Source organism: Tenebrio molitor, chromosome 3, assembly GCF_963966145.1.
Source record: "Tenebrio molitor chromosome 3, icTenMoli1.1, whole genome shotgun sequence".
Classification (NCBI taxonomy): Eukaryota; Metazoa; Arthropoda; class Insecta; order Coleoptera; family Tenebrionidae; genus Tenebrio; species Tenebrio molitor.
In genome coordinates this window covers 17,467,059-17,494,974 of record NC_091048.1, presented here as the reverse complement: position 1 = coordinate 17,494,974, position 27,916 = coordinate 17,467,059, and the positions used below count along the sequence as shown (strand labels likewise).

General features: G+C 34.2%; 1 protein-coding gene and 2 long non-coding RNA genes across 12 annotated transcripts in view; 1 reads left to right on the top strand and 2 right to left on the bottom strand.

Moving 5' to 3' along the window:
* LOC138127400 (ABC transporter G family member 20-like) overlaps positions 1 to 27,916 on the bottom strand; it is a 40,828-nt gene that overhangs the window by 5,688 nt on the left and 7,224 nt on the right. The window contains exons 1-8 of one of the 9 annotated variants that reach the window (XM_069043461.1): positions 22,572 to 26,727; positions 22,256 to 22,516; positions 22,078 to 22,206; positions 11,348 to 11,458; positions 11,137 to 11,296; positions 10,952 to 11,088; positions 10,774 to 10,899; positions 10,630 to 10,723 (exon numbers count right to left, since the gene is read on the bottom strand). In XM_069043461.1, coding sequence (XP_068899562.1) covers positions 10,630 to 10,723; positions 10,774 to 10,899; positions 10,952 to 11,088; positions 11,137 to 11,296; positions 11,348 to 11,448 — 618 coding nt within the window. In that variant the 5' untranslated portion in view covers positions 11,449 to 11,458; positions 22,078 to 22,206; positions 22,256 to 22,516; positions 22,572 to 26,727. Of the gene's footprint in view, positions 1 to 10,629; positions 10,724 to 10,773; positions 10,900 to 10,951; positions 11,089 to 11,136; positions 11,297 to 11,347; positions 11,459 to 13,944; positions 14,216 to 22,077; positions 22,517 to 22,571; positions 26,728 to 27,916 lie in introns of those variants that run through there. The other 8 variants (XM_069043460.1, XM_069043462.1, XM_069043459.1 and 5 more) reach the window with 8 other exon arrangements.
* Positions 162 to 10,622, bottom strand: LOC138127413 (uncharacterized). The gene is made up of 2 exons (XR_011158221.1): positions 3,479 to 10,622; positions 162 to 3,410 (listed from the first exon to the last, which is right to left on the bottom strand). It is a non-coding gene; the product is annotated as an uncharacterized lncRNA (long non-coding RNA).
* LOC138127411 (uncharacterized) lies at positions 20,988 to 22,028 on the top strand. Of its 2 annotated transcripts, none has more exons than XR_011158218.1 (4): positions 20,988 to 21,145; positions 21,205 to 21,343; positions 21,398 to 21,672; positions 21,866 to 22,028. It is a non-coding gene; the product is annotated as an uncharacterized lncRNA (long non-coding RNA). The 2 variants fall into 2 exon arrangements; XR_011158219.1 differs by having other exon boundaries at positions 21,008 to 21,145; positions 21,186 to 21,343.

Sequence of the window (27,916 nt, the reverse complement as noted above, 5' to 3'; positions counted from 1 at the left end):
ACGCATTCATTCAACAAATGTTCTATCGTCTCCTTTTTTTCTCCACACATCCTGCACACTCTAATCCTATCCTCATTCAATATTTATTCTCTCTCTCCTCATTTCCACACCTAAATCTTGCTATTATCACTCTCTCCTTTCTACTCTCTCTTCCTAGGTACTTTGGTAGTTCTTCCGTTATTATTTTTTCATACTTCCCATTGTACCTAGATTCCCTAATTGATGATGATGACCCCGAGGAACAAGAGGAAAATTCTCAAGAGGAATCCCCGAATTCATAAACTCTGATGAATTCAGCTCATCTATACCGATCGATCCAGATCATTTGGATCCGTCTACGTTACAAAGAGATCAAAAAGAGTAAAACAGTAAACTTCTACTGCATCGTGGACTATGCCCACCGGGGACACTACCTAAAAAAAAAACGCACCTATTGCTCTACCTCTGTGGTGTGGAAAAGAATAAAAAGTACAAAAATAAAAGAAATTCTCGATTTCTACACGCTGTAACTACGAAACTATTGATCTGACAAAAAAACATAAACAACAAAAAATGTAGAGAATTATACGCTCTACATTTTCTATAATAACTTAGATAGACATATCTCGCACGGATAATGAAATAATCGCAGAAATGTGATTTTCCACCCCTATTCTCCAGTATGGCGGGGCGAGCGGCAACCCCCCAAGGTCGCAAACTCGGCAATATTAATAATATGCCTAATAGAAGATACCTGCCAAGTATAAACTTTTCTGTACCTTTTCCAAGGTGGAACCATTTTTATGTCTCTATTGACTGGACTACAGGACCTAAGTATATATTAAAATTTAGTGTTCATCATGTTTCTAAAAGCAAATGTTTTCATGTAATAAACTGCAAATTAAAAATTATAAAACGAATAAAAGTGTAATCACTAATCGGTGCATTGCGAAAGCAAAAAATAAAATACGTATGTTAGCAGGATTTGTGATTGGGCGGTAAATTAATGAAACAAATGGCCACAAAACAAGGAGTTTTAATTCCGGATCGATTCGATACAAGTCTGTACCCTTTGCTGGTAGATTCGTAGAAGGTAAAGTCAAAACGAAACATGACATCACGTGGTTTGCGCAGAAGACGAATGTAGATCAGTTACTTTGACAGTGGCGGAGTCAAAAAATTTCCTTTGTTTACGCTATACAGAATATGTTAAGAGAATGTTATGTAGATGACCTCGGTGTAGAATTTCTTTTATCAGATGGAGAAAATTGCGTTTTGGTTAAGTTTTTGCCCCTAAACTGACGACTGTATGATACGCCCCTGTCAGCGGTAAATTGGAGACCGCGCATCCTAAGCTCCGCCCTGTCATGTTTCGCTTTGACTTTAGCTTCTATCTCCCTGTGCTTCCCGCACGGTACTTCGTCCTGCTCCCGTCGTGGACCGTCGGTTCCCGCCGAGTACCACCGAGATTTCCCACGCGGTGCTGACGTGGCGTTCGTGGAGTCCCACGGTTAACACGTATGTAATTTGTATATTTAATACGCATAAAAAAATAATTAATTGTATCAATTATATGGTGAAATTGTGATGACGGTGATAGTAACCTTGTATTTGATTTTTCTAAATAAATAAAAAAAGCAAACATGTATGTAGAGGTATTTTCATATTTGGTGGCGGAAACAAAAGACTGAGAAATGTCACAAATTTGTATTGTCAGTGTCAAATTTGTCAAAGACGTTCGTGATTTCGACAGAAATGCAGCAAATTGGCAATAAGAAAGTTATTCATCGTCGAACTAGAGAAATAATTTGTAATACGTTTGATTCTATGAGAATAACTTTTCCTTATGAAGCACTGACAAAAATTGGTTTCCTTAGAATTTGTTTTTTCAATTTATTTAACGAAAATTTATATTTACCTAGACATTCCTTTTTACGGCGTTTATGAGAAATTTGACACTGACAATACATTTTTGTGACATTTCTCAGTTTTTTGTTTCCGCCACCAAATATGAAAATACCTCTATGTATGTATATCCACTGATGTATTAAACTTACATACTCGGTTAACTTACATTTTTAGAATTTGTAGTGACCCAGTTTAAAATTCAAATTTAAATTTCCGGTACCGCCACAACAGCACGCCAAATGTGAAGGTACCAGCGGCTAGACTAGGAACTGCGAGCGGAAATATAGCGGGGGGTGAAACGGGCTCACGCGGGTGGTTGATGGGGGTAGGTCACTTTTTTTTAGTTTTTCGAAACGAACAGACCTTGCGAAGAGCGCTCCAATATTCCAAAAATCTGTAAGTTACATCTGAACCGATTACACTACCGCTCCAAGTAGATATTTTGTGTCCCGTGAAGAATCCGGCGTTTTTTTTAATTCACCTGGGTAATTTATCCCACTTTCGTTGCTTTTTTTTGTGTTTGTTTTTGGGGCCAGGACCACGTGGTAAGGGTATGTTGTAGATTTCATTTTGTTGCATGCTGTTTCTTTAAGAAGCTCCCATTTCTTAATTTTAAGCGTTATCACTAATCTTCTCCCGGGAGGTTCATTTTTTTTGTAATCTTGTAATTTCGGAAATTCGGAGCCGTCGTCCGTACCGCGAGCGTCCATTTTGTTTCTTTCACTAACATTTTATTTTAACGGCACTCGACCCGCCATCTTTTTGTTTAACATTACCAGCGATTATTGTATTCGTGATTTATGTTGTTTACTGATATTTGAGCCATTTAAAGTGGTTCTATTTTATCGTTATTTAACTTCACGTTTTGTTCTCTTTTATTTCCTCATTGTTTAATGTTGTGGTTTGTTGTTTTTGCTTATGTTATCCTTGTTTAATGTTGCGTTTTGTTTTGTTTATTTGATCATTGTTTAATGTTGCGCTTTTTTTGTGTTGAATGTTCGCATCGTTTAATGTTACGCGTTGTTCGATTGAATTAAACTCGGGTTTTCTTTATGTTGTTGTTAAGCACCGCTAGGTTTCGGAAGAGTTAAAGTAAAAATGTTGTAAGTGCGCCACAATGGGAGTTAGGTTTCAATCAGGAAGTCGTGGGGTTGTCTAGTAAATTCCTGGGGAGGCCACGGTTAAGTTACGGCCGTTAGCGGAGGCGGACCTAAGTCCTGCTCGATGCGGCTCTGGGATGCTGACGTGAAACCTCCGTCGCGGTTCTAGAGATCTTAGGTTTTTGTCGGTAAACGGTTGGTTGGGGAAGGTGGAGCAAGCTCTGCTCGAAGCGGCTTGGGAAGCTCATCGTACAACCCCGAGGCGCTTTGTCACTATTTCTTGGTCGGTGAAATAACCCGACGTTCATTACTAACCTGAGTATCTAGAAACGTCGCTGGTCTCAAGCCGATTCAGATTATTCTTCTGAGTCCCCTCGCGGCCGAAAGTTTGTTACCTCCAGCTCTAAGTTCCCGTTGGCGTACCTTGACCGCGTAGTTCCGAGTTAAACATTGTTTTTGTAATTAATCGAATTGTAAAATATGAGTAATACCTGGGATACGGTTTTTGAAGAGGGTTTTTCATCCGTCCCTGTCTGTAATAACTGCCTTATAATTTGTTTACTTGTTTTGCAAGCTTTAACCTGTCATTTTGTCTGTTATGTACCCGTTTTCTGTTATTTTAAGTATTGTTGCATTCATCTTGTCGTTTATCTTTGTGATGTACTCAACTAGTTAATTTCTTGTACTTCGTTAACTGAAGTTCTGTCCTTTGTATTCGTTTCAATTTCTTTTTCATCAAAGTTATTACAGACATTTTTAATAAAAGGTATTTTGTGTCCCTCACATGTGTGTTTTATTTGCGGCACTCTTCCAACTGGAACCCTCACCGTTTGCATTCCGAACCTTTTCCGCCAAAAGAAAATCACAACGTAGGGCTCCTCCGATTCGATGACGATCACGACCACATTTGTTACCGTTTTGCGCAGGTTCAAATATTTGGCGGAGAAAGTAATGTATTCAAATCATTACAAATTCTTGTCTGTCTGGTTCTCTTTTTAAATCCACTTAACTTACAAACTAATAGAGTCATTTCTTTTTGTTGTTGTTTTGTTTTCTTCGAACAATAGCTGCTTTCCAGGTATCTACGCGAGTAGTTCCGAACTACTCCAGGAGTACAATAAGTGTTCCATGTAATTTGTGGAACTACTCCAGAACTACTCCGTTATACCCTTCCCCTGCCCCCTGAAGTACCTACCTAAATTTTGGTACTCGGAGTTTTTTTGTGGTGGGGATGTTAAGAAATGTCAAATATACGGCGGGAATCGGACTCAGATGACACTAATGACAGTGTACAGTGCAGGAGTAAATTCAGCGTTCCAAGCGGCACAAACCAATGAACAGTTCGGCGTAGAACTGTTCGGAGTAAATTACTCCCACTTGGAAAGCAGCTAGTATTTTTTATAAAAAAGATAAAATTGCGTTCTGCACTTTGTTTCATCACTATCTATCGTCTCTATCCAATTTCGTCGAATTGAATCTAAGCCCCGTGGCACGAATTATAAAACGTCATATGTTTTTTATACTTATTGCAATCTTAAATGTCAAAAGCAATTTTTAATAAAATTTCTTAGGAAGGGGGACGTGATCTCCTCAAAGAGGATGCACAAATGTTTGAAGAAATATTATGAGCTTTTACAGTTGAAACGAAAGTAGGAAGCTTTAGGATTATGTTTAGATGTCACCTTTCGCCTTTCGCTTAGGCGCTCCTGGGTTACAGCTCCGGTAATTTATAAAAGATGAAGACGACTCTAATTTATTTAAAAAAGAAACCAGTGTCATAGGTACTACATATTAAACATGGGCCGCACGAAAATAATATCAGGGAAAGGGGTCCAATCCTGACAAAGGTTGTGAAAGGGTGGTCAGGTAAGATTATTTGCCTGATTTCTTCTATTTCTTTAATTTTAATAATATGCTTTGTAAAATGTACACTTCTATTCACGGAAAAAGCATACAAGTCTTGGGAGAGATTTTTGCAATTTTTTTGGCTGTGTAAATTTACTTGATATTTGTTTCCATGTTTACCCATATTAAGTTATCATGTATAGTTTTCCCATTTATAATTTGGTTTTATGGCAGTGCAATTGCAATTATTAGGGGCTGGGGTTGTGGTTTTGGCAATAGTGAATATATTGTAACCTGGTCAGACAACAGACCTTCTTTTACAGTCCTAGGATTTATGGCGGTAGTTGCCTATTGTCGGGGTATTTAACTCCCTGACAACAGGGCTGGTAGTAAAACCAAATTATAAATGGGAAAACTATAAGAATTTACAAACGAATTGTGATTATACCTGACTTAAAGAACCCACAATAAACCTTGAAAATAAAGAATAATACATACTTCACTGAGGGGGCCTTAAGAACACTTTTATTTCGACTGAAATCGAATTATTTCAATTATCTGCCACTGACAATGACAGTGACATCAGGTAAGTACTATTGGGGACAAATTACTTTGGTCGTCAAAGTCAGTTGACTGACATAAAGTTGTAAAGCAAGCATTAGGACGGTTAACCTTATTTTTTACTACTGTCAACCACTGTCACTGTCAAACTCATCATTGCAAAATGTTAAATACCGAAAAATGGACAACTGAAGGAGATATTCGTAGGAGGAAAAATTGAAAAGGTTTCCACAAGGTAATTTGGCCCATGGACAATCCCTCAGAAACAAGGGAGATGATTCTAAATTTTTGAATGGTAGAAAGTGCCATATTTTTGACAAGAGAAAAGTCAATAATTTGAAATTGTCATCACTATTGACTTGACGTTAAGGCTTGGTTTACATTAATTTGTTTTGAAGTGACAGAAAAATGACGACCAAAGTGTTTTGTCCCCAATAGTACCTAGGTACTCGCAAATCTGATTTACACAAGCAAAATGTAAGTGTATGCTTTTTCAGTGAACAGAAGTGTATTTTGGGTTGTATTTTCACCTAGTCATCTTACGTCAATAACCCTGTACTTGTGTATCGACTGTATTAAGAAAACATTTTATTTAAAATTAAATATAGAGTTATTCACGAGTAGTAAAAGGCCTTACAAACATTGAAACTCAACGAGTTAGATCGGGTGTTTTTTTTAAATTTCACCTCTTCAACGCCTACTGTGAGGTGAAATTATAAAAAACATCCGATACATTTTCATCGCCTTCATGGATCATTTATATTTATTAAAAAAATTAAAACATATAATAGTTTGTAGTGACCCAGTTTAAAATTTAAAAATTTATAATTCCCGGTACCGCCACGAGAGCGCGCCAAATGGGAAGGTACTAGCGGCTAGACTAGGAACTAAGGGATGGGGTTGGTAATCTTGGCGAGTTGGCGACGCTGTTGAAAAGCCGAAATATAGCGGGGATGAAACGGGCTCGCGCGGGCGGTTGAAGGGGGTAGGTCACTTTTGTTTAGTTTTTCGAAACGAACACACCTTGCGAAGAGCGATCCAAGTTTCTGAAATTTGTAAGTTAAATCTGAACAATTACACTACCGTCCCGAGTAGATATTTTGTGTCCCCGTGAGGAATTCAACGTTTTAATTCACCTGGGTAATTTATCCCACTTTCGTTGTTTTTTTTTTGTGTTTTGTTTTTGGGACCAGGACCACGTGGTAAGGGTATGTTGTAGATTTCATTTTGTTGCATGCTGTTTCTTTAAGAAGCGCCCATTTGTTAATTTTAAGTGTTATCTTTCTCCCGGGAGGTTCTTTTTTTAGCAATCTGGTAATTTCGAAAATACGGAGCCGTCGTCCGAACCGCGTGTGTCCATTTTGTTTTTGTTCTTCACTAACATTTTCTAACGGCACTCGACCCGCCATTTTCTTTTGTTTAACATTACCAGCGATTATTGTATTCGTGATTTATGTTGTTTACTGACATTTGTGCCATTTAAAGTGGTTCTATTTTATCGTTATTTAACTTCACGTTTTGTTCTCTTTTATTTCCTCATTGTTTAATGTTGCGGTTTGTTTTTGCTTATGTTATCCTTGTTTAATGTTGCGTTTTGTTTTGTGTATTTGATCATTGTTTAATGTTGCGTTTTGTTGTGTTGAATTTTCGCATCGTTTAATGTTACGCGTTGTTCGATAGAATTTGAACGATTAATCACTGTTGGGTGGTGATATTAGCCGTTCAAATGATATAGTCGTCTTTGTATAACTACTTAAAAACTTTATTGTATGACAAAATGTTGATGTACAAGTGTTAAGTACCAAGGATAGTGGTAGACTCTGGTTTTTACCGCTATATCTCGACTTAAATAAGGGTGGGTGATTTCACCCCTCTCACAAAGAAAGTAGGCAGGACTACCTGCTACAGTACCTGTTTCTAACAATAACGTTCAAAATTACATTATTTTGTACAGAATTAAACCCGGTTTTTTTCCTTCGTGTTGTTGCTAGATTTCGGAAGTTAAAGTAAAATGTTGTAAGTGCGCCACTGTGGGAGCTAGGTGACAATCAGGAAGTCGTGGGGTTGTTTAGTAAATTTCTGTGGAAGCTACGGTTATTTAGAGCCGTTAGCGGGGACGGACCTTAGTCTTTGCGGGAGCGGCGTCGGGATGTTTTCGTGAAGCTTCCGTCGACGGTTATAGGGACTTCGGGGTTTTGTCCGGAAACGGTTGGTTGGGGACGGCGGACCTAGGTCTTTGCGGCTGCGGTCTAGGAATGCTACTCGTACGACCCCGAAACGCTCTGTCACTCTTGCTTGGTCGGTGAAATAGTCTGACGTTCATTAATACCCCGAATATCTATAAACGTCGCTTGATTTCAAGATGATTCAGATTATTCTCCTGAGTCCCCTCGCGGCCGAAAGTTTGTTACCTCCAGCTCTAAGCTCCCGGCGGCGTACCTTGACCGCGTAGTTTCAAATTAAACATTGTTGTTGACATTAATCGAATTGTAAAACATGAGTAATACCTGGGATACGGTTTTTGAAGAGGGTTTTTCATCCGTCCCTGTCTGTAATAACTGCCTTATAATTTGTTTACTTGTTTTGCAAGCTTTAAACTGTCATTTTGTCTGTCATGTGCCCGTTTTTCTGTTATTTTAAATATTGTTGCATTCATCTTGTCGTTTATCTTTGTGATGTACTCAACTAGTTAATTTCTTGTACTTCGTTAAACTTAATTTCTGTCCTTTGTATTCGTTTCAATTTCTTTTTCATCAAAGTTATTACAGACATTTTTAATAAAAGGTATTTTGCGTCCCTCACATGTGTGTTTTATTTGCGGCACTCTTCCAACTGGAACCCTCACCGTTTGCATTCCGAACCTTTTCCGCCAAAAGAAAATCACAACGTAGGGTTCCTCCGATTCGATGACGATCACGACCACATTTGTTACCGTTTTGCGCAAGTTCAAATATTTGGCGGAAAAAGTAATGTATTCAAATCATTACAAGTTGGTTTTAGTTTTTTTTTTTTAATTTGACATGAAGTTGACATCTAAATTAATGTACATTTATCGTATCATTAACGATTATGATCACTTTATGTTACACATTTATTGATAATTATGAAGTCCATAATATTCGAATAACTCAGCTTCCTTAGTTACTTATAATACGTTAGTTAGTCATAATAATACCTTAGTTACGCGCTCATAATACGTTAGATACAATGATACGATAAAGCTTGAAACATAACTCGAATATATAATAGTTAATTTTTTAATGCTGTAGAAAAAGTCAGGCAGCCCAATATACAGTTATCAAAGCTGCCTAGATACCTTAGATTCATTTATAATTGATAATAAATTTTAATTGAAATGTTTAATCTAGAATTAATGAATAAAAAACAGTAAGTAAGTAAATAGAAACAATTAACGATAACTCAGGCATATCATGGATTTAAAAAATCAACTCTTATCTTTGAATTCTTCCGGTTAATCCGACTCGTCATCAGACTCTCCAAGGTGTATAATAATCAGTGGTTCCACAGTCACTTCAATACGCACATCCAATTCCCACATCTCCTCTTCTTTAGCTTAACCGTATCCGCATGTTCATCACAGACATGTTTGTAAATGTTCAAAATCATGTTTTTTTCGAATACGGATAAGGACGATTTAGTTTTTCGTTGAACATAATTTGTTCTGTGCATTCCATCGATAATCAAGTATAAAAACCCTTGACCAAACTACCTTTAAAATAATACCTAATTGACAGTGACACGAATTAAAATAAAAAAAAATTTGTTACACAGTCTAGGACTGGTTTTACAAATCTATGAGGGGCATGATGACCAACTCAATAGACCGGGACCAATGGCTTAACGTGACTTCCGAATCACGAGACAGAATATAGGCTTTTTTTTTTTCATTTTTTAATTTCGCCCTGGGATGGAATTGAACCCGCGACCCTCGCGTCCCTGAGCCGAAACGGACTCCCTTAGGCTACATGCATTTATTGTGACATATGGCATCATGGATGGGATCAGTAATTTACAAAACTGAAATAGAATCTAATGAACTATTGAAAGTGTATGTTGGGCTGCCTGGCTTTTTCTACAGCATTAAAAAATGAACTATACAGGGTTATTCACGAGAGACTTCCGACGAAAATTTCGTTGTATGCAACCCAAAATACAAGAAACCCCTAGAACTTGATATTTTGTTTAATTCGAAATAAGTTAGCAATCCAAGTAGCTTGGCGAATAAAATTAATCATGACACTCTCTTTATTGAGGTTGTGAGCAAAGGTTAATATAAATGTGAAAACTGACATGACAGACACTATGGGCCAGCAATCGTTGATTTAAGTATTACATTTTATAAATTTAAGAAGCTAGAATCCATTAGAAGTTGTAGTTTCGGTTGCATATAACGAAATTTTCATCGGAAGTCTCTCGTGACAAACCCTGTAGTATTGGATTTAAACAACGCTCGGACGTGTGCAGGTGACGTCCTCGCATATTATAAATCCCATAATATTTTCGTTATACAGGGTCATTATAAATTATTGTACCTTCGTAGTAGGCGTTGGTGGCTTAGTTGAATGTGCCGCAAGCTTCATAACATGAGTGAGACTAGTATCGTCGAAGGTAGCGCTGCTGGCGGTAATGGAAATCTGTCTGCTAGTTTGTCTAACGTTGCGAAGCTGGCAGCACATCCAAAATTTGTGTGGGTTTTTTTTCAACGCCAACTACGATGGTACAATCATTTATAATGACCTGTATTAATAGGTTATTTTTATTTAAACACAAATACATTTTAGGTTTGATAGATGTCACGTAACGATAACTGAAAATTGTCTTAGGGCCGGTTGCACCAACGCCAGTTAACTGTAGGTTAAAATGCTTCGTTACTTTAGTTACCCATTGTTATAACAATGTTTTCGTATACATATTTTAATTTGTTGTTAAATTTAACTCACGTTGGTGCAACCGGCGCTTAATAAAAGCAGTCTTGGATTCATTAAAAAATAAAAAGATCAATTGGTATCTACTCGATTGAGAAATATGTATACAGGGTGATTCTGAAATAAGTTTGGAAAAAAAAGTGGAGTATCCTTGACACAACATAATTCTGCGTAAATGACTTTTGGGGGTGAAATCAAAAGGATGGAAATTACCCTATATCCTTGTATTTTCGACGCCTATAAACCCTTCAATAAAGCTAGATGGCTCCTGTTTGAGTGGCAATACCTACCAAATTTGCTTGTCGAGCCTCTTCTATGTAATGAGTTGTGATGATCACAGCCATGCTCGCTTTAGATGTAACCTCCACCAGATGGTCCCATATTCTGAAAAACACCCATATTTACAAAAAGTTTTCTCCTAGAGATAAACCTGCCTCTCTCTCAGAATGGGATCTACACCAACCGTAGGTTCATCTAAAATTAGAAGCTCAGGCATGTGCACCATGGAAGCCGCAAATGAAATTCTGCGCTGCTGACCTCCGCTACAGTTCCGGATGAATCTTAAACACAATTTAGTCAGTCTACAGTTTAGGCAAATGGAAAAAAATGTACCTGTCTTCTGGCGGTAGGTCCAATAAGTTAGACAATTCGACAAATCTAGCTTCGATTGTTTTTTCGGACATGTCGAAAATCCGACCGAAGTAGTATATAGCGTCTTTGACGGTAAACTCGCCAACCAAACATATCTCCTGTAATTGGGAGTCAGTTAAAAATTAAATGTGAAGGGTAGCGCTCACCTGTGGCATATATCCGACTTTTGGTCCTGGTACGCCACTGCCTTCGGTACCAGGTTCGCCACCCAACACCCATATCCCTCCAGAATTTAATTTGCGCCTCCCTACAATACAACTAAGAAGAGTGGTCTTACCACAACCACTTGCACCAAGGAGGCCGTAACTAAAATAATTGAAATTGTCGAGGCAAAAAAGGAAATGACAGTAGACTTACATACTCCCTTTCGGTACTAACATGCGAAGATCTTTCAGTATCTGTTTTTTACCGTATGATTTACAAGCATTTTCCACATAAACGGCTGATGTCGTCGCCATCTTAGCGTCACTGTAAATAATTATAAGAAGTTAATTATAGAGTATGGTAGGTAATTCATCTAGCATGAAATAAATGGTATTACTATATGTAGTAATACCATTTAAAATAATAATAATAACAAAACATATTATTATTAATAATTATATTAATTTAGTTGTTTTACAAAGTTTATCTCACAAAAATGTACCAAATGGCATCGAGTGTATTGTAAATAAATGGTATTACTATATGTAGTAATACCATTTAAAATAATAATAATAATAATAATCAAAAAATTTATTATTATACTATCCCTCCGCCACCCGGCGGCATGGCAATTTTGCCGGAGTACATACACTATTACGGATATTACTATCAAGTAATGGTGCAGTGCTTATCAACATAATTACCGGCGTCTCGCCTCCGCATTTTGACTTTGTTGTGTATTATGTTCTGTGTCAATGTTAAGGAATTTCCTCACGATATGACATGGGAGTACAATAATATACCTTTTTGAATTTCAACTACCAATGTGTTCTCTAAATCCAGAATTTTTAAATTTTTAAAAAGAGATTGCGGTACTATTCCCTTGCTGAAATTATAAGTGGTAAAATAGAAATTTTTTCTAAACTCCAAAGATTTCTCATAGCAACGGAGAGCTCTAAATATTTATTAATTTTTGTGTTATATGTCTGTGTTATATTATGGGAATTTGGAACAGCTATATCTAAAAGATATGCTTGCTTTTGTTGTTTATTTAAAATAATGATGTCTGGTCTGTTACGCTGAATGTGAATGTCAGTTAAAACTGTGCGATCAAAATATAATTTGTAATTGTCATTTTCCAAACAACTTTCTGGTTTATAAATGTAATGTGGTTATGTATCCTTTAATAAATTGAATTTAACAGCTAAATTCATGTGTATAATTTTAGCAAATATATCATGACGTTTCGTATATTCGCTTTGAGCCAAAACGGTGCAAGAAGAAATGATGTGTTCAATTGTTTCCCCTTCAGTTCCGCAAATCCTACATTTATCGATGATCGATTGTAAACCGCGTATGTGTATTTTATAATTTCTTGTATTGATAACACGATCTTGTATTGCAAATATAAAACCCTCAGTCTCAGGGTGCATATTTGATTTCTTAAGCCATGCATGAGAAGCCTGAATATTAATTTCTGGTTGTTCCAGTTCTTTAAAATATCTCGCATTGTAAAGACTTCTGTTTTATATTTGCTATAGTGTCAGGTATGTATATTTGGCTCAACAATATCTGAAATTATATTATCACTTAAATTTAAAGGTGTATAACCTTTATCCGATGAAACCAAAGCATTAAAAAAAGTGTTATCACGAGCTCTATTATTAATTATTAATTATGTATATTAATTTAGTTGTTTTACAAAGTTTATCTCACAAAAATGTATCAAATGGCATCGAGTGTATTGTTATTAATGTAAAACTGAAACGTGAATCTTCAAAGATGATGCTGAGGGCCCTGTCGACTTGGAAATTTGGAATAGTACGGAAAGTCATATGATACATCATTTGAAAGATCTTTCAATGCTCTATCCAAAAGTGGCATGATTTTTCAATTATTCTACTATTAATTCGTTCGGGAGTTATGATCGTTTAAATGTGGTTTTGTAGGTAGACTGCATTTAATAATTATTTTTTAAATAAGACGATAATAGTATATTAAAACATGAAGCATGAGTTTTATAAAACTTATACTAAGACACAAGTCAGATTTGCAACACGACTGCCGCAGGCAGGAGTGCCTGTAAAAGACGAGTGCTCTTATGTTTTATAAAACGAGTTTTTTTATGCTATTTTTTCTAATTTGCATATTAAATACATGTTTTTTACAAATAAAATCAATTTTGATAATTTAGGGAATTTTGTAACAGTTGGTGACACGTTTATTTAATGGTTAATATTTAAAGTAAAATTCTAAATTTGAATCTAGGCTAAACATAATTGTCATTTTTTGCAAGTGAAATTGCAATTAAAGATGAATTATCCAGAAATGCGGCAAATAGCAGAGAATACCAATAATATCAATTTGCTGCCGGTAATGTGTGTTACCAACTGAAAAAAGTTCCTAGATTTCGGATGTGTTAATAGCTTATTAACGCATTCAAAACGAATGCGTTAACAGCTTTGTTAAAACAGCAAATTAGAAAAAATTATACAGGGTGGTCCCGATATAACCTGCCAGAAGAAATCCAGTAATAGGTCATGATGAGTAGAACTCATACACAAAAAATGTTTCTAATAAAAGTCTTTTCGTTTTCGAGATAAAAATAATTGAAAATTTGGTCAAAATTTGCTGTACGCTAATGAGTTAATCGGGTTTAAAAAGGTAATTCTGGTTGCTTGGCTGCAATTGCTTTAGCAACGGTACCTGTAACACCTATGACATTTGTCAAGTTTAATTTTAAATTTGCGAATCCTTCAAAAAGTTATGAAATTCTATGAAATTCACAAAACAAGAATACGCCGATTTACATTTACTCTATGGCGACACACGTGGTAATTCAAGACCGGCAAGGCGACCATACGGCGAGCGTTTTCCTGAAGGAGTCCTTCCGTCCCGTTGTACTTTTGTGGAGCTACATCTGCATTTATGTGAGGTTGGTTCTGACTGATTCCAATACGATGGCGTCCCCGATCCTCCATTTAACCCCTCTGGATTTTAATTTTTGGGGCCACACGAAAGATTTGGTGTAGGAAGTTGAAATAAATACAGAAGACCAACTTCGGGAACGCATAGGAGACCCTGCGAACCAGATTCGTAAAAACCCAGAAATGCTGAATTCTGTTTATGAAAATTGGTACCGGCATACTCAAATGTTCTTAAATGCCAACGGAAGGAACACAGAACATTTATTATAAAAATAATAATTATTTATTAAAATTTAACATAAAATAACATTTTTAATTTACAATGCGAAAATTTCCGATAATAATGCGGAATCTGGAAAAGTGCCCCGAATGCTTGCAGCGTTTCCACGTTGAATGGCAAGGGAAATCTTCTCAAAAAGGAATTTCTTAGATTTTGAATCCCCTGATTCCGCGATAAGTCGGTCTCCGATGACATTAATGAAATCTATTGTTTCTTTGCACCAAGGGCCTAAGGTTTCAAAGGCTAAACCTTTAAATATGTAGTTTGACGAAATAATTGAACGATATTTGTTATGTTTGCGTTTGCAAGCCATTTCAGCGGCAAAACCTGAGACTTCAGATGTTTTCAATACGTAACTGTCTGCAAGTGTATCTACGACAGTAACATCCCAAACCAAAGGTTGACCTTTATTCCACGGTACTAAAGTCATCCCATCAGGGCGTTTTCCGTCATCACGAGATAGTCCGTTTGGTTCTAAAGTTGAATTAACATGAATAGAAGTCAAAGACCGGTTGATAATAGAATTAATTTCAGTGTGTCTTGAAAATCTACCACTGCTTTTGGAACAGCTTAGACCGTGAATACCAATTTCATCAACTTTCGCATTGCATTTGCAAATATGAGGTGTACAAAGATTACAACCCAATCTTAAACCAATACAAACTTGGAAGGAAGTGTTATCTAAAAGAGTACCAATATTAGGAGAAGGTATTGCATGTAACCAAGATCCTGATTCTTTGCATTGCAAAGCCTTAAAACGAGCCAAGTCCCTAGATGAATTAAAGATTAAGTAATTGTCAATTATTCTTTTGATATTGATATTATCCCAATTCTTCTGAAATTGTGGAATTGTTGGTCTTTCGTTCTCATTTTCTACATCCCAGACTGCTAAAGCTTCATCATAATGGTGAATAATAAGCTCATTATCCTTTGAATTTAGTAATTGAGAAACAAGCTTTTTAACACCATGAACTGAAGATAGGAAAGCAGGGAGGCAAATATCGGAAATGCGGCGAATTCCCAGTCCACCAAATCTAATCGGTAAAGTGGACTGACACCATTGTAAATCAGTTAAACGTAAATTAAGTATTTTTTCTAAAGAAGACTTTAAAGAAGAATCAATGGAATTAACGTAATTAGAAAATTTCCAAAAAGGAGTTGTTCTTAATAAAAAATTAAATTTTGGTATGAAAAGACAGTTCTTGATTAAGGTATAAGCCACGTGTCTGCTAAGAAATTCAGCTTTATTTAAAAGATTTTCAACTGTAATAATAGTTTTTTCGACAGTGTTTTTGAAGCCTTGGTCAAAGATTGGAGAGCCTAAAAGAGATAAACTTCCTCGGTCACAAATTTTAATACCTGGTGCTAAATTTTGAAATTCCTTTATGACTTTTAAATCTGTGTCTCCAGAACAGCTAAAGATCTCGCATTTGTTAAAGTTTAATTCAAGACCAATTTTTCTGGATAAATTGATAACTTTCTTAAAGTCGGACAAAACTACTTCTGGGTAATCAGCTAGGGTTCCATCATCTAAATACCAAATATTCAGTTCAGAATTCAAAGATAAAATAATTGGTTGAATGGCAAGACTAAAAATCATAGGACCACAAGGATCTCCTTGTTGAGCTCCAACAGAAGAAGAAATTAAATGATCACCAAAAAATAAAGTTGAAGGATTCCTATAGCATTGATAAAGATAAGGGTAAAGAAGTGGGGTATGACATTGGACTTCTTTTAGAATACAATCTCGTTCGACTGAGTTAAATGCGTTTTTGAAATCTAATTTAAGAACAACTTTGCTACGGTTTAGGTCGTTATTCACAAAGGTACGTGTAGTATGAATTGCTGCTTCGCATCCTAGCTTAGTTGCCACTCCAAGTTGGTGTGGAGATAAATACGAATTTACAATATTACGACTTTGAAAACAAGCAAGCTTTGAAGTCAATCTTCGTAAACAGTTTCCTATAGCGATCGGTCTAATTCCTCCATCTTTCTTATGAAGGGCGCATAAAGACGCACCATATAATAAATGACAAATTTCTGAAGGAAGTTGGCCAGACAATAAAAAATTGCACAGTTTTGTTAAAGCTCTTAGTGCCCGCTGACCTGCTTCGCCCGCTGATAAAGATATAATATCTTTTAAATATTGTGGTCTCATGCCATCTAAACCTGGTGAAGAACCGGCAGGAAAGGAATTGATAGCTTCTCGAACGTTTTGCTCATTAACTATTAAAGAAAAGTCTCCCGTTTTGAAAGCGTCTGGAAAAAAAAGTTCGCGAGATGGTGAAGGATGCTTTTTTTTTAATTCTTCAGCAACATCTTCATTGAATGAAGCTAATGAGTCATCCGAGGACAATAATTTAACAGCTCCTTTGATATCAAAATCGGCTACTTTTGCTTCCACTTTCTTAGCTAGTGATAAAATCATCCTGATCTTTGGAATCCTATTTCAACAGGTATGTCAAGAACCTCAGATATTAATAATTTATTAAACAATATTCAAAGTATCTTAACTTCAAATCAAGATTTAGATATATACGGTTGTACGTTTAATGCTGAAGTAGTTAATATGCCTAGAGGTGCTACTAATGCGAAAAGATTGCTAAATATAGCAGAAGACTCACGAACAAAGAAAAGCATAACATCGATAAAAAACAAAGATAATTTATGTTGCCCAAGAGCTGTTATTGTTGGATTAACTTATCATACAAATATTATACTTGGTAGAGAATATGATCATAATGATATAAGATACATAAGAATGGGAAGAAATTTACAAACTACTTTAGCTCAAGAACTATGTAATCAACTTGGGGAATATAATAGAAATTATTTTACTTTAGATGATATTGCGAATATAGAAAGATTATTAAATATTCAAATAAAAATCGTAGCAGCCGAATGTTTTAATTCTATTATATATTCAGGACCTGAAAAAGATGTGAAAGTTTATTTATATAAAAATGGAAATCATTTCGATACAATCAATAGTATGACAGGTTTCTACGGTCAGTCTTATTATTGTAAAAAATGTGATAAACCATATCAAATCAAAGACGACCATAAATGCAAAAAAGAAAAGAAAATGTGCCTAATGTGTTTTAACCCCAAACACGAAGAAGACTCTAGAATATATTGTGAAAAATGCAATAGATACTGTTTTAATCAAGAATGTTTTGAAAATCATTCAGAAGTTTGTGAAAGATTTCATAAATGCTTAAAGTGTAATAAAATACTCAAAAGAGGTGATAAAATGGTTGACGAAGGTAAAAAAATGATTGAAGAAGGAAATAAAATGATTGAAGAAGGAAATAACAAGAAGGGTAATCAAATCATTAAAAAAGGTAACAAAATGATAGAAGAGGGTTGTAAAGAACACAGATGTGGATGGGAAAAATGTCGAAATTGTTGTAAAGAAGTTGAAATATTAAAACATAAATGTTATATGCAATGGAAACGACAAAAAGGTGGAATCTGCCAAACAAAAATAAAAGAAAATGACAAGGAATACACAGTAAAAGGTTGTAAAAATTGTAACGAAAAAGGTTGTACTATAATATACTCTAAGGAAAAAATTGAGAACAAAAACTACTGGGTTTATCAATGCTGTGGTTGCAAAAATTGCAATAAAAAACCACTGAATGATACGAAACCGTTTAAATGTGTTAACTGTGGTTCTACAAGGCATACAAATCATTGTACCTATACAAAAAAATATTTATTCTTTGATTATGAAGCGATGCAAGAAACAGGCAAACACATCGCTAATTTAGTTATATCTCACAATTTTAGCGGAAATGTTAATTCTTTTAAGAGTAACGAAGATTTCTGTAAATGGTTAATTTCTAGAGATCATCGAGGGCACACAGCTATTGCACATTATTCTAAAGGTTATGATTCTTACTTTATTCTAAAATATTGCGTTGAAAACGGTATTAAACCTTTCTGCGTATATAATGGATCTAAAATAATGTTAATGGAAATAAAATCAATTAATTTAAGAATTATTGATAGTAGTAATTTTGTTCAAGGACCCTAAAACATTCGGTCTAAAAGAACTTAAAAAAGGATATTTTCCACATTTCTTCAATACTACAGAAAATCAGAACTATATTGGAAAAATACCTGATACAAAATACTATGGTGTTAATTCTATGAAACCAAAAGAAAGGGAAGAGTTTTTAGAATGGCATAAACAAAAAAGGAAAAAAAATTATTTGTTTGATTTTAAAAAAGAACTTTATGATTATTGCAATTCTGATGTTGATATATTAAGAAGAGGATGTATGTCTTGAATTAAGAAATCAGTTTTTAGAAATTGCGAATATAGATCCTTTTAGATATATTACTATTGCAGGTGTTTGCTTGGCTATATATAGATCAAAATATATTAAGAAAGATACAATAGCTGTTGTTGATAATCCGAAAAAAGATCAATATTCTCAACAATCAATTTCATGGTTAAATAGTTTTCATAATCCAAATATAAAACACGCATTGAACAATGGTGAAGTGAAAATATGTGGATCAAAAGTTGACGGGTTTGATGAAAAATCCAATACTGTTTACCAATATCACGGTTGTTTTTGGCACGGTTGTACAAAATGTTATAGTTCAGATTTTATTAATAATAAGAATAAAACAACTATGGAAGATCTTTATGAGAAAACAATAGAAAGAAGTGAGCAAATAAAAAAAGCTGGTTATAACTTAATAGAAATGTGGGAATGTGAGTGGACAAAGTCAAAAGAATATAAGAAAGAAATGAAACAAATTGAAGAAGAAATTAAGGAATTGGAAGAACTTAATCCTAGAAACGCATTCTTTGGTGGAAGAACGAATGCAACAAAATTGCGCGTTAAAGGAAAGAAATTGAAATATATAGATATTTGCAGTTTATATCCAACAGTACAATGTTACGATGATTATCCAATTGGACATCCTACTAAAATATTCAAACCTCGTACGTACAATTCAGATTGGTATGGTTTAATAAAATGTGCAATTTTACCACCAAAAGGTTTGTATCACCCCGTTTTACCTGTTAAGAATAAAACCAAATCTGGTGATGAAAAACTAACATTTCCATTATGTCAATTGTGTGCAAAATTAAATAATCAAAAAGATAAATGTTCTCATACAGAATCTCAAAGAATTATCAGAGGAACCTGGTGTACCAACGAAGTAAAAAAAGCAATTGAAAAGGGGTACAAAATAATAACTATTGATGAGGTTTGGCATTTTTACGAAAAATCATCAAATTTATTTAAAGGATATGTGAAAGCGTTTATGAAAATTAAATTAGAAACAAGCCCTTGGCAGGATGATTTTGAATCGGAAGAAGAATATAGAAAAGCTGTAAAAGAAAATTTAGGTATTGAATTGGGTAAAATAGAAAATAATCCTGGAAAGAGAGCTGTTGCGAAAATATGCTTAAATTCCTTATGGGGTAAATTTGGGCAAAGACAAAATATGGGTGCAACAGAATATGTTACAGATGTTAAAAGGTTTTATGAAATTTTATTAGACGACAAACTTGATAACATACGCATAAACGATATAAATGAAAATATGTTACAAATTGATTATAAGTTAAAAGATTGCTATATAGAAAATGATTTCAATACCAATATATTTATAGCTGCTTTTACAACTGCAAATGCTAGACTAAGATTGTACGAAATGTTAGATAAATTAGGAAAAAGCGTAGCATATTATGATACAGATAGTATTGTATATATAGATGATGGAAAAAACACTGTTAAAACAGGCTGTCTATTGGGAGATTGGACAGACGAATTAGGTAAAGGCGTATGGATAATAGACTGGATATCAACAGGCCCAAAAAGTTATTGCTACAAAACTAATACAGGTAAAGTTGTTTGTAAAATAAAAGGATTTACATTAAACTATGAAACGTCCGAACAGATTAATTCCGATAGTATAAATAATATTTTAGAATATAAAGACAAAAAAATTAGTACACAATATAATCGAATTACCAGAGATACCAAAACTAAAGAACTTTTAAATAAAATAGAAACTAAGGAATTTGGTTTTGTTTATGACAAGAGAGTTATTCTAGAAAACTTTGATACAATACCGTTTGGATATTAATCCTTTATTTACAGTGAATTAACTTGTTATAGTTTTTGAGACACATTAAATAAAAAAATAATAATTTTTAAGAAGTTATTTATCTATCGTTTTTATTCCATCATAAGTATTACTTATCATACTAATTGGAAATTTAATGTACAAATAATAATTGAAGACTTGTTAAGGTCTAATCTATTTATGGGAAGTTATAAATCTTTTGAATTTTGAAAAATAAATAAATTGCATGCAGCAATAATAGTGTTAAATTGTTTGTCTATCTCGGAAAATTAATTAATTGTCCTTATTTTTAATTTTAAACCACTTTGGATATACAAGTTATGGTAAGACGATGTAGGGAATTTTTTATTGAAAAAGTAATTTTCATGGTTCACAACACGGGGTGAAGGTAATATATGTGACCTCGAAACATAAAAGCGCGGTAAATTTAAATTGCCTGGCAAGCTTGAGGGGGTTAGAGGTTCCCCGCGGGAATTTTTAAATTGACATTTAAACTGTCATATTACTTTTGGCCAATAATAAGTAGCCATTTAGCCATCTTGCCGTCTTGTGTTGTTTATTCTTTTAGATTAACCGGCACTGGTACGCGTTTTGACTGTTTTGTGCTGTGTGTAGAAATACTTAGTAGGAAAAGAAGAGCGACGAATTGGCTGATTCACATAAAACGCAGTTTTAATAGTGCAAGAGGTTTGCAATTATGTACATATTTATCAATCTGTTTTTATAGTAAGACTATTTTTTGATAGGTAAAGTAGGTAACAAAGACCCACACAATCTTTGATATAAAGTAGCTGCACTCAGACTCTTACTAGGTAAAAGAAAAACATATTCATTTATTCATAGGATTCATAGCAATTGGTGATAACTGATACAACAAAAAACAAGGTATGTTCTTTTCTTGTTAATGTTTTTAGGAAATTTATTTTGTGTTTCGAATAGATGGTTAGATTAAAACGAGCATTCAATATGATGCAAGGCGTTACAATCAGAACTAAAAAGGATCGCGAAGTGGATGTGTGGGTTGGAGTTTTTAAAAAAGCAGTTGCGCTGGATTCCGTTAACCCAAAGTATGATGGATATTTTTACAAAGAAGATTTAACTATTGAGGATATATCAATTGATGAAATAAGGCTGGATGTAAGGGGGGAGACCAGGCAGTTCATATTAAGATTTCCGTCGCAACAAATGAAACAAGAATTTTGCAATAATGCTGTGTAAGTAAATTTTCTCTATTATATAATTTATAACAGCTTTAGGTGTTTAACAAAACACAAGAAAAAATAATTTATTAAATAAAACAGATGTGAATTTAAAGTATATTATTTTATTACAGTATTAAAAACAACATCTTGTGTTTGTTATCATCCATTATATATATCTAATACAAACTGTAACTTTTTTTTGTAGGTGCAAAGAAGGAGTTAGGGCACCATGCCCTTCGCCATCTTCCCCGTCGCCGTCACCGTCACCGTCACCACCCTCAACAACACCGTCGCCACCGAAATCATCTTCATCATCATTGATGTCAGAAAAATTATAAATAATAATTTGAAATAAACGATTAAATAAAGTTTGTTGGAATTTCATTATTTATAGAGAAACCACAATGAGGACTTTACCTGAATTTGTTTGGATGAAGCTGTATTCAATTTTGTGCTGAAGGAGCCCACTGCTTTTCAGTTTACCCTTGAAAAAATTGGGTTATTTTTTTATCAGGCAAAGCACTAGTCCACGGAGTGGATGTCTACCTGGAAAATCAGGGGTTTTGTTTGAATTTTTGATGTTTTTTTAAACTACCTGGAAATCGGGGGGTATTTTTATGATTATTTGATGTTTTTTTAAACTACCTGGAAAATCCGGGTGTTTTACCTTAAAAAGTGCTGTGTGATGAAGGGGCCCACATACTACTTGAATATGCTGAGCTTTTCTTATTTTCTTTTTGAAACTTTCACATCATAAGAATTTATATCATCAACTTCATTACTACATAAAACAGGAGTTACACAATTATAGTGTCTTCAGTATAAACGTCGTAGATCAGTAGATCGGATGAAAATTCTATAAAAAGTAGTTTTCAGTTAAAATATAATTATCAATATTTTTTTACAATTACTGGAAGTAAATCTGGACTGGAAAAGGAGGGAAGTTGTATCGAGGGTACGGCCACATTCGTTCGTGCCGAAGTCTTTGCTGGTAAAATGAAGTCCACACACAGTGTAGCTGTTATACCAACACTTTCATAGGCTCCAAAGATGATAACTGCTTGTTACCAGTCTTTTTAATACATTCCATAAAACGCCCAGGATATTTAATTGGATTTGGAAATCTATGGCGAGTTCCACATGGTTTATAATACCTTTGCACGGTGCAAAGTCTCACAATAGTAAACTTATTACTTATGACCCTTATGACTTGATATGTCAAAATATAATTTTTTTAAATTTTGGCATAAGTTTCCGCGATTTTTATTTTTATAAAACCGCAGCGTCCCCTGGCGGCTTGTGGTGGGTGCGTTTCCAAAAAAACAGGGAAAATGCATAGGAGTTTGCGTTCTATAGGTTTACTGTGTTGTCTATGGTAAGTACTCCTATTACATACAGGATGTTTCTGAAATAAGTACATTAATTTTAACTGGTAATAGAACTCATCAAAAGGAACAACTTTTCTCTTTGCCATTTTGGCGAAAAACGTTGCGTAGTGTCTTAAAAAAATAGGAAAGATTTTCCTAAAACCGTTCATATCTCCAAAACTAAGCTACCTAAAAACGTGAAACAACCAGATTCTTACGAAGTGGATTTTTTGCTATACGGGTAGATTTATTTGAATTTCGATTTCGGCGTTAAAACACGTTTTCTGGATGAAAATGGATGTTTTTTTCATATTAGCGCTGATCTCAATTAGCCATTGCAGTATTTAGTGGCGTAGGGTTATTTTAGTGAAAAATCTCTCCAATTTTTTTTTTGGAATTAAACATCGTTTTTCGGCAAAATGGTAGATAGAAAAGTTGTTCCTTTTGACGAGATCTATTACCAGTTAAAATTAATATACTTATTTCTGTTACACGTTGTATTTACAAATTTTTAATATTCCCAATTAGATGTTTCAATGAGGAAAGAAATAATCGATTGCAACATTTTCTACTGCCATAGGTTTGGTTTTCTTCTAATTTTTGACGGATTTGCAAATTTATGTGTTTCCATTTTATTTTAATTATGTTTTAATTTTTTTCTAAGATTCTATCGAACAAATCACCAAACTTATTATATCATTTAATTTAAAAAAAAGCTTCTTAGTAATGCCCCATTTAACCCATGTTCACATCTAAAAAAAAAAAAACGAGTTGGCTTTGTATTTTGAAAACTTTTGGATAAAAAAAAAAAACAATTGGTAAGTAGCTTTTAATAAGTCCTAAGTCTGTTTAAAATTTCAGGGTTCTAGCTTAAACAATTTTAGCAGGACGGAGACGGTTCCGTACATAATCGCAACCCTGTATACTCCTAATCACATAGTCCGTTTTTCTTTATTAATTTATTCGTGGCCAAACGCTGAAATAATATCGGATGTTCAATAAATTTGCAGCAAGCAGACCGTGGTTTTCCCTCTCTTTTCCAAACGTAGGTCGACTTTTTAGTTGACAAATTCTTCAGATGCATAACATCAATTTGATAATATCTTCATTTAATGTATGTAATACATTAACATTACCAATTTAAAATAAAGTCCATTCGTTTTAATAAACAATTGTCAAAATGTTGTCAAGGTGGTAGACTTGCCAAAATGTCAACCCTAGTTATTTCATAAATCAATCTTGGCATCTCTGAGTGTCAGCCAAATTTCGTCCTTTTGACATGCGCAAGACTTGTTTAATATAAAATTCAAAATTGGCGAAGAATTTAAAGTTGAAGAATGGCTTCACGTAAAAGGGGTACAGGTCAGTCGCTTCTTCAACGTGAAAAGATGGCAGTAGTTCGATACTGCAAAGAATTGGAGACGGAAAAACCATGAATGTCGATGAAAGAAATTTGCGAGAAAGCTGCTCATATTTTTGAAGTAACCTATTTCCTAGTTTTTTCATTTTTCTAATATTAAAATAGTTTTTGTCTTTTATCTTTCAATCCACATTTTATTTAACCGTTCACATTTCCCGATTTATTGGATTTCAAGTAAATATTCCGTACAAACCTTCATTTCTTCTTGCTAAGTTTGAAGACGCAACTCATTTTTAAGAATCATTAAACATAATAACATTGCTTTTGATGTGCAAGGTCTTAACAGATATCATTTTTCTGTAGGTACTTGCGTACGAGTCGCTGGATATGACATTATTATTGTGATTTGTGTAATTGCGATAGAAAAACGTCAAAGTGCAACATATACATAACCTCAATAAATGTCTAGTGTAAAAACCAATATACATCCGGTCCATAAATACGACATTCTGGGAAGTCTGGGGTGGTACAGTCCGGTTTTATAAGAATTTTTGACATTGACAATTGTTTATTAAAACGAATGGACTTTACGTGTTGACGGTCATTCACTTCCACTTATTCATTCTACATTTCCTGTTTCACGAAATATTTGACAGTCGATGAAATTGCCTCACACGTTAACGAAAACAACAAAAGGTGTTGACCATAATGTCTTGAACACAAGTTATATTGACTTGCACCCATGTGAAAATTGCTTTTCTCGTATATATTTAGATATGTTTCTCATCCAGCAAAATCCACGTACATCAAACCGAGCCAACAGCTTTCTTTATTAAAGTACAAAATTTCTTTATATCTGCCCAGCAAGTAGGTTTAGGTATCTCGGATTCTCGGATGAATAATTAATTTTACATAGATATTGATAAGGTTTTGAAAGATATTTTTAGTTAAATCTAAAACTTTCTTCTGCTTCAGTGAAATTTCTATAAAATGTATTGTAGAGTTGTAGGTTTTCAGTAAGTTGCGTAAAAAATGCATAAGAATTAGGCTTAAAAGAGATGGCCACCAGACAAAAAGCACATTAGATAACTGACCTCCAAGCTCAAAGGCAAATTTAACGGTTAGTAAACAAGTTCCGGACAGATTTACTGCGAATCGTAAAGTTTGGCTTCAGGATTTCTATTCAGAGTGAAAATGCTCACGTAGGAAGTGCAGAAACAAGGATTTGCCACCTCGAATGTTTGGTGTTTCGGCTGGAAAAGTCGCAGCAATAGTTTTTTCGAGTTCTGATGTAGCGTTTTCAATTATTTTTCGGGCTGGAAAGTACAAGTGATCAAGAAGGACTGTTTAAGTTGGTAATACTGAATTTTATTTTCAAATGGTACAACTGGAACAACTTTCGGTTGTTGACGGCTTGACACTAACAGCCGCATCATTGACATTGTTCTTTATTTCAAGTTTGATTTCTTTTAACCCTTAATTTTTACTCTTACAACTTGCCATTTTGTCGTTGTTAATGTTACGTCGGATATCTGTCAAATAAATCAACAAAACATGTACGGGGTGATCAAGAAGGACTGTTTAAGTTGGTAATGCTGAATTTTACTTTTAAATGGTACAACTGGAGTAACTTCCGGTTGTTGACGGCTTCAGTGACAAGTCAAATTTGACATTTCAAATTAAATTAAAATGCTGGTGAATCATTCGAGAAAAGAGTTAATTTATGTTTAGAGCAAAATGGGGAGCACTTCGAGAATTTCCTTTAGTTAATTTTTACATTATTATTCCGAATTCCCACTTTGATTTCTTTTTGCCGTTAAGTTTTACTCTCATAACCTACCATTTTGTCGTTATTAATGCTACGTCAGATATCTGTCAAATAAATCCACACAACATATCCGGTTGCAGTGTTGTAAATAGCCGAATAAAAAAATGTTCTTAATTGTATTGCAAATTCAAACAGTCCTTCTTGGTCATCTCGTAAAAACATGAAACTTACATTAACTCACCCTTTTAGGCTCTCGAACAGATTCAGCAGCATGTTCAATTTAATCCAGTTGTCCATTTAAAAATAAAATTCAGAATTACCAACATAAACAATCCTTCTTGATCACCTTGTATTAGGTTAAATTAATTTTAGAAGTGGACGATGCTATCATGGAAAAAAGGACAAGGTGTGCTGTTGCATCAGGACAATGCCGCTTCGGAACAACCTCCACATTCACCAGATCTAGCTTCTGGTTGTTACTGTGCTTACTCCCAATATTAAATAACCACCTTCATGGTACTTATTTTCCGGATAATGAATCGATAACGCACGTACATGAATGGCTCAATTTTTTTAAGGGTATAAAAAAACTTTGTCTTTTGTCACATCAAATTAATGTACTATTGCGGGCAAAAAAAGTGGGACATCAAATTTCTGTCAGTTTTGAAAAATTCGATGTAGTTCAAGCTTTATTGTCATTTTTTTGACACTATTCCAGCTGACAGTTTAAGAATTTATTTTATACTCCTATTTTCCTTTTCCAAATGCCCTCTTCTTTTGATAAAGGTAGATTTTGATTGGAACTTTACATTAAATAAATATTCACTACGTGCTTACTTACAATCATTCCCTACAACCTACAATACTTAATGACAACGTCAATCAATTCAAAGTAGGGTTAGAATCAGGTAAAGGTTATTTCACATTAAAAGTCAAGACAATGACGTTGATGTCCCACTTTTTTTGCCCGCAATAGTACTGATGTTCTTAGGTAAGTTTCGTGTTTCTTGATAAAACAAGTTTCTTGATAAAACAAACATTTTGGGATGATTATAAGCCACGTTTGCGGGCGTTCAGCTCGCTTGGTTGACACACACAGTACACAGTACATTGTACATAATACGTTTTAGTAAAAAATAAAATTTACCTGTCCGAGTTCTTTTCGAAAAGCTCACTAAGAAAATGTTGTTTTTTAATTTAAGCTTTTAGTTGTTCACTGTATAAAAATAAACATAAATACATAGATAATAATTAACACTCAAAACATGAATTATTCCAATGGTAAAACAACTTATGAGGCATTTGTGGGTACAATGTGACTAAGTACTTATTAATTCTGAACTTTTACCCAGAACAAATGGTTCATCAATAAAATACATATCGTTATTGATTCGCAACATTATTTATTAATTCTAGGTCATCAAGTTCGATATCCTTCAGGTCAGCAAGTTCGATATCCTTCAAATCACTGGATTAATTAAATTTAACCTCTACCATCTTAGATTTTACAATATTTTTTATGTAAGCCTACGTCATTCTTCTCATTGATTCTTCCGCACTTATCTTTTGATGGTAGTTATACACTATTTTACGCTTCTAATTTTACTGATCAGAAAATTTGCATAAAAGGTGTTTGCTTTTGCAGAACTTTATGTCATTAAAATAATATTTCTTATTATTAAAAATCAATTTCAGAATTCTTTTAAATCAAAATTGAAATACCAATTAAAAATGTTTTTGTTTAATTGCTCCAACAGAAAA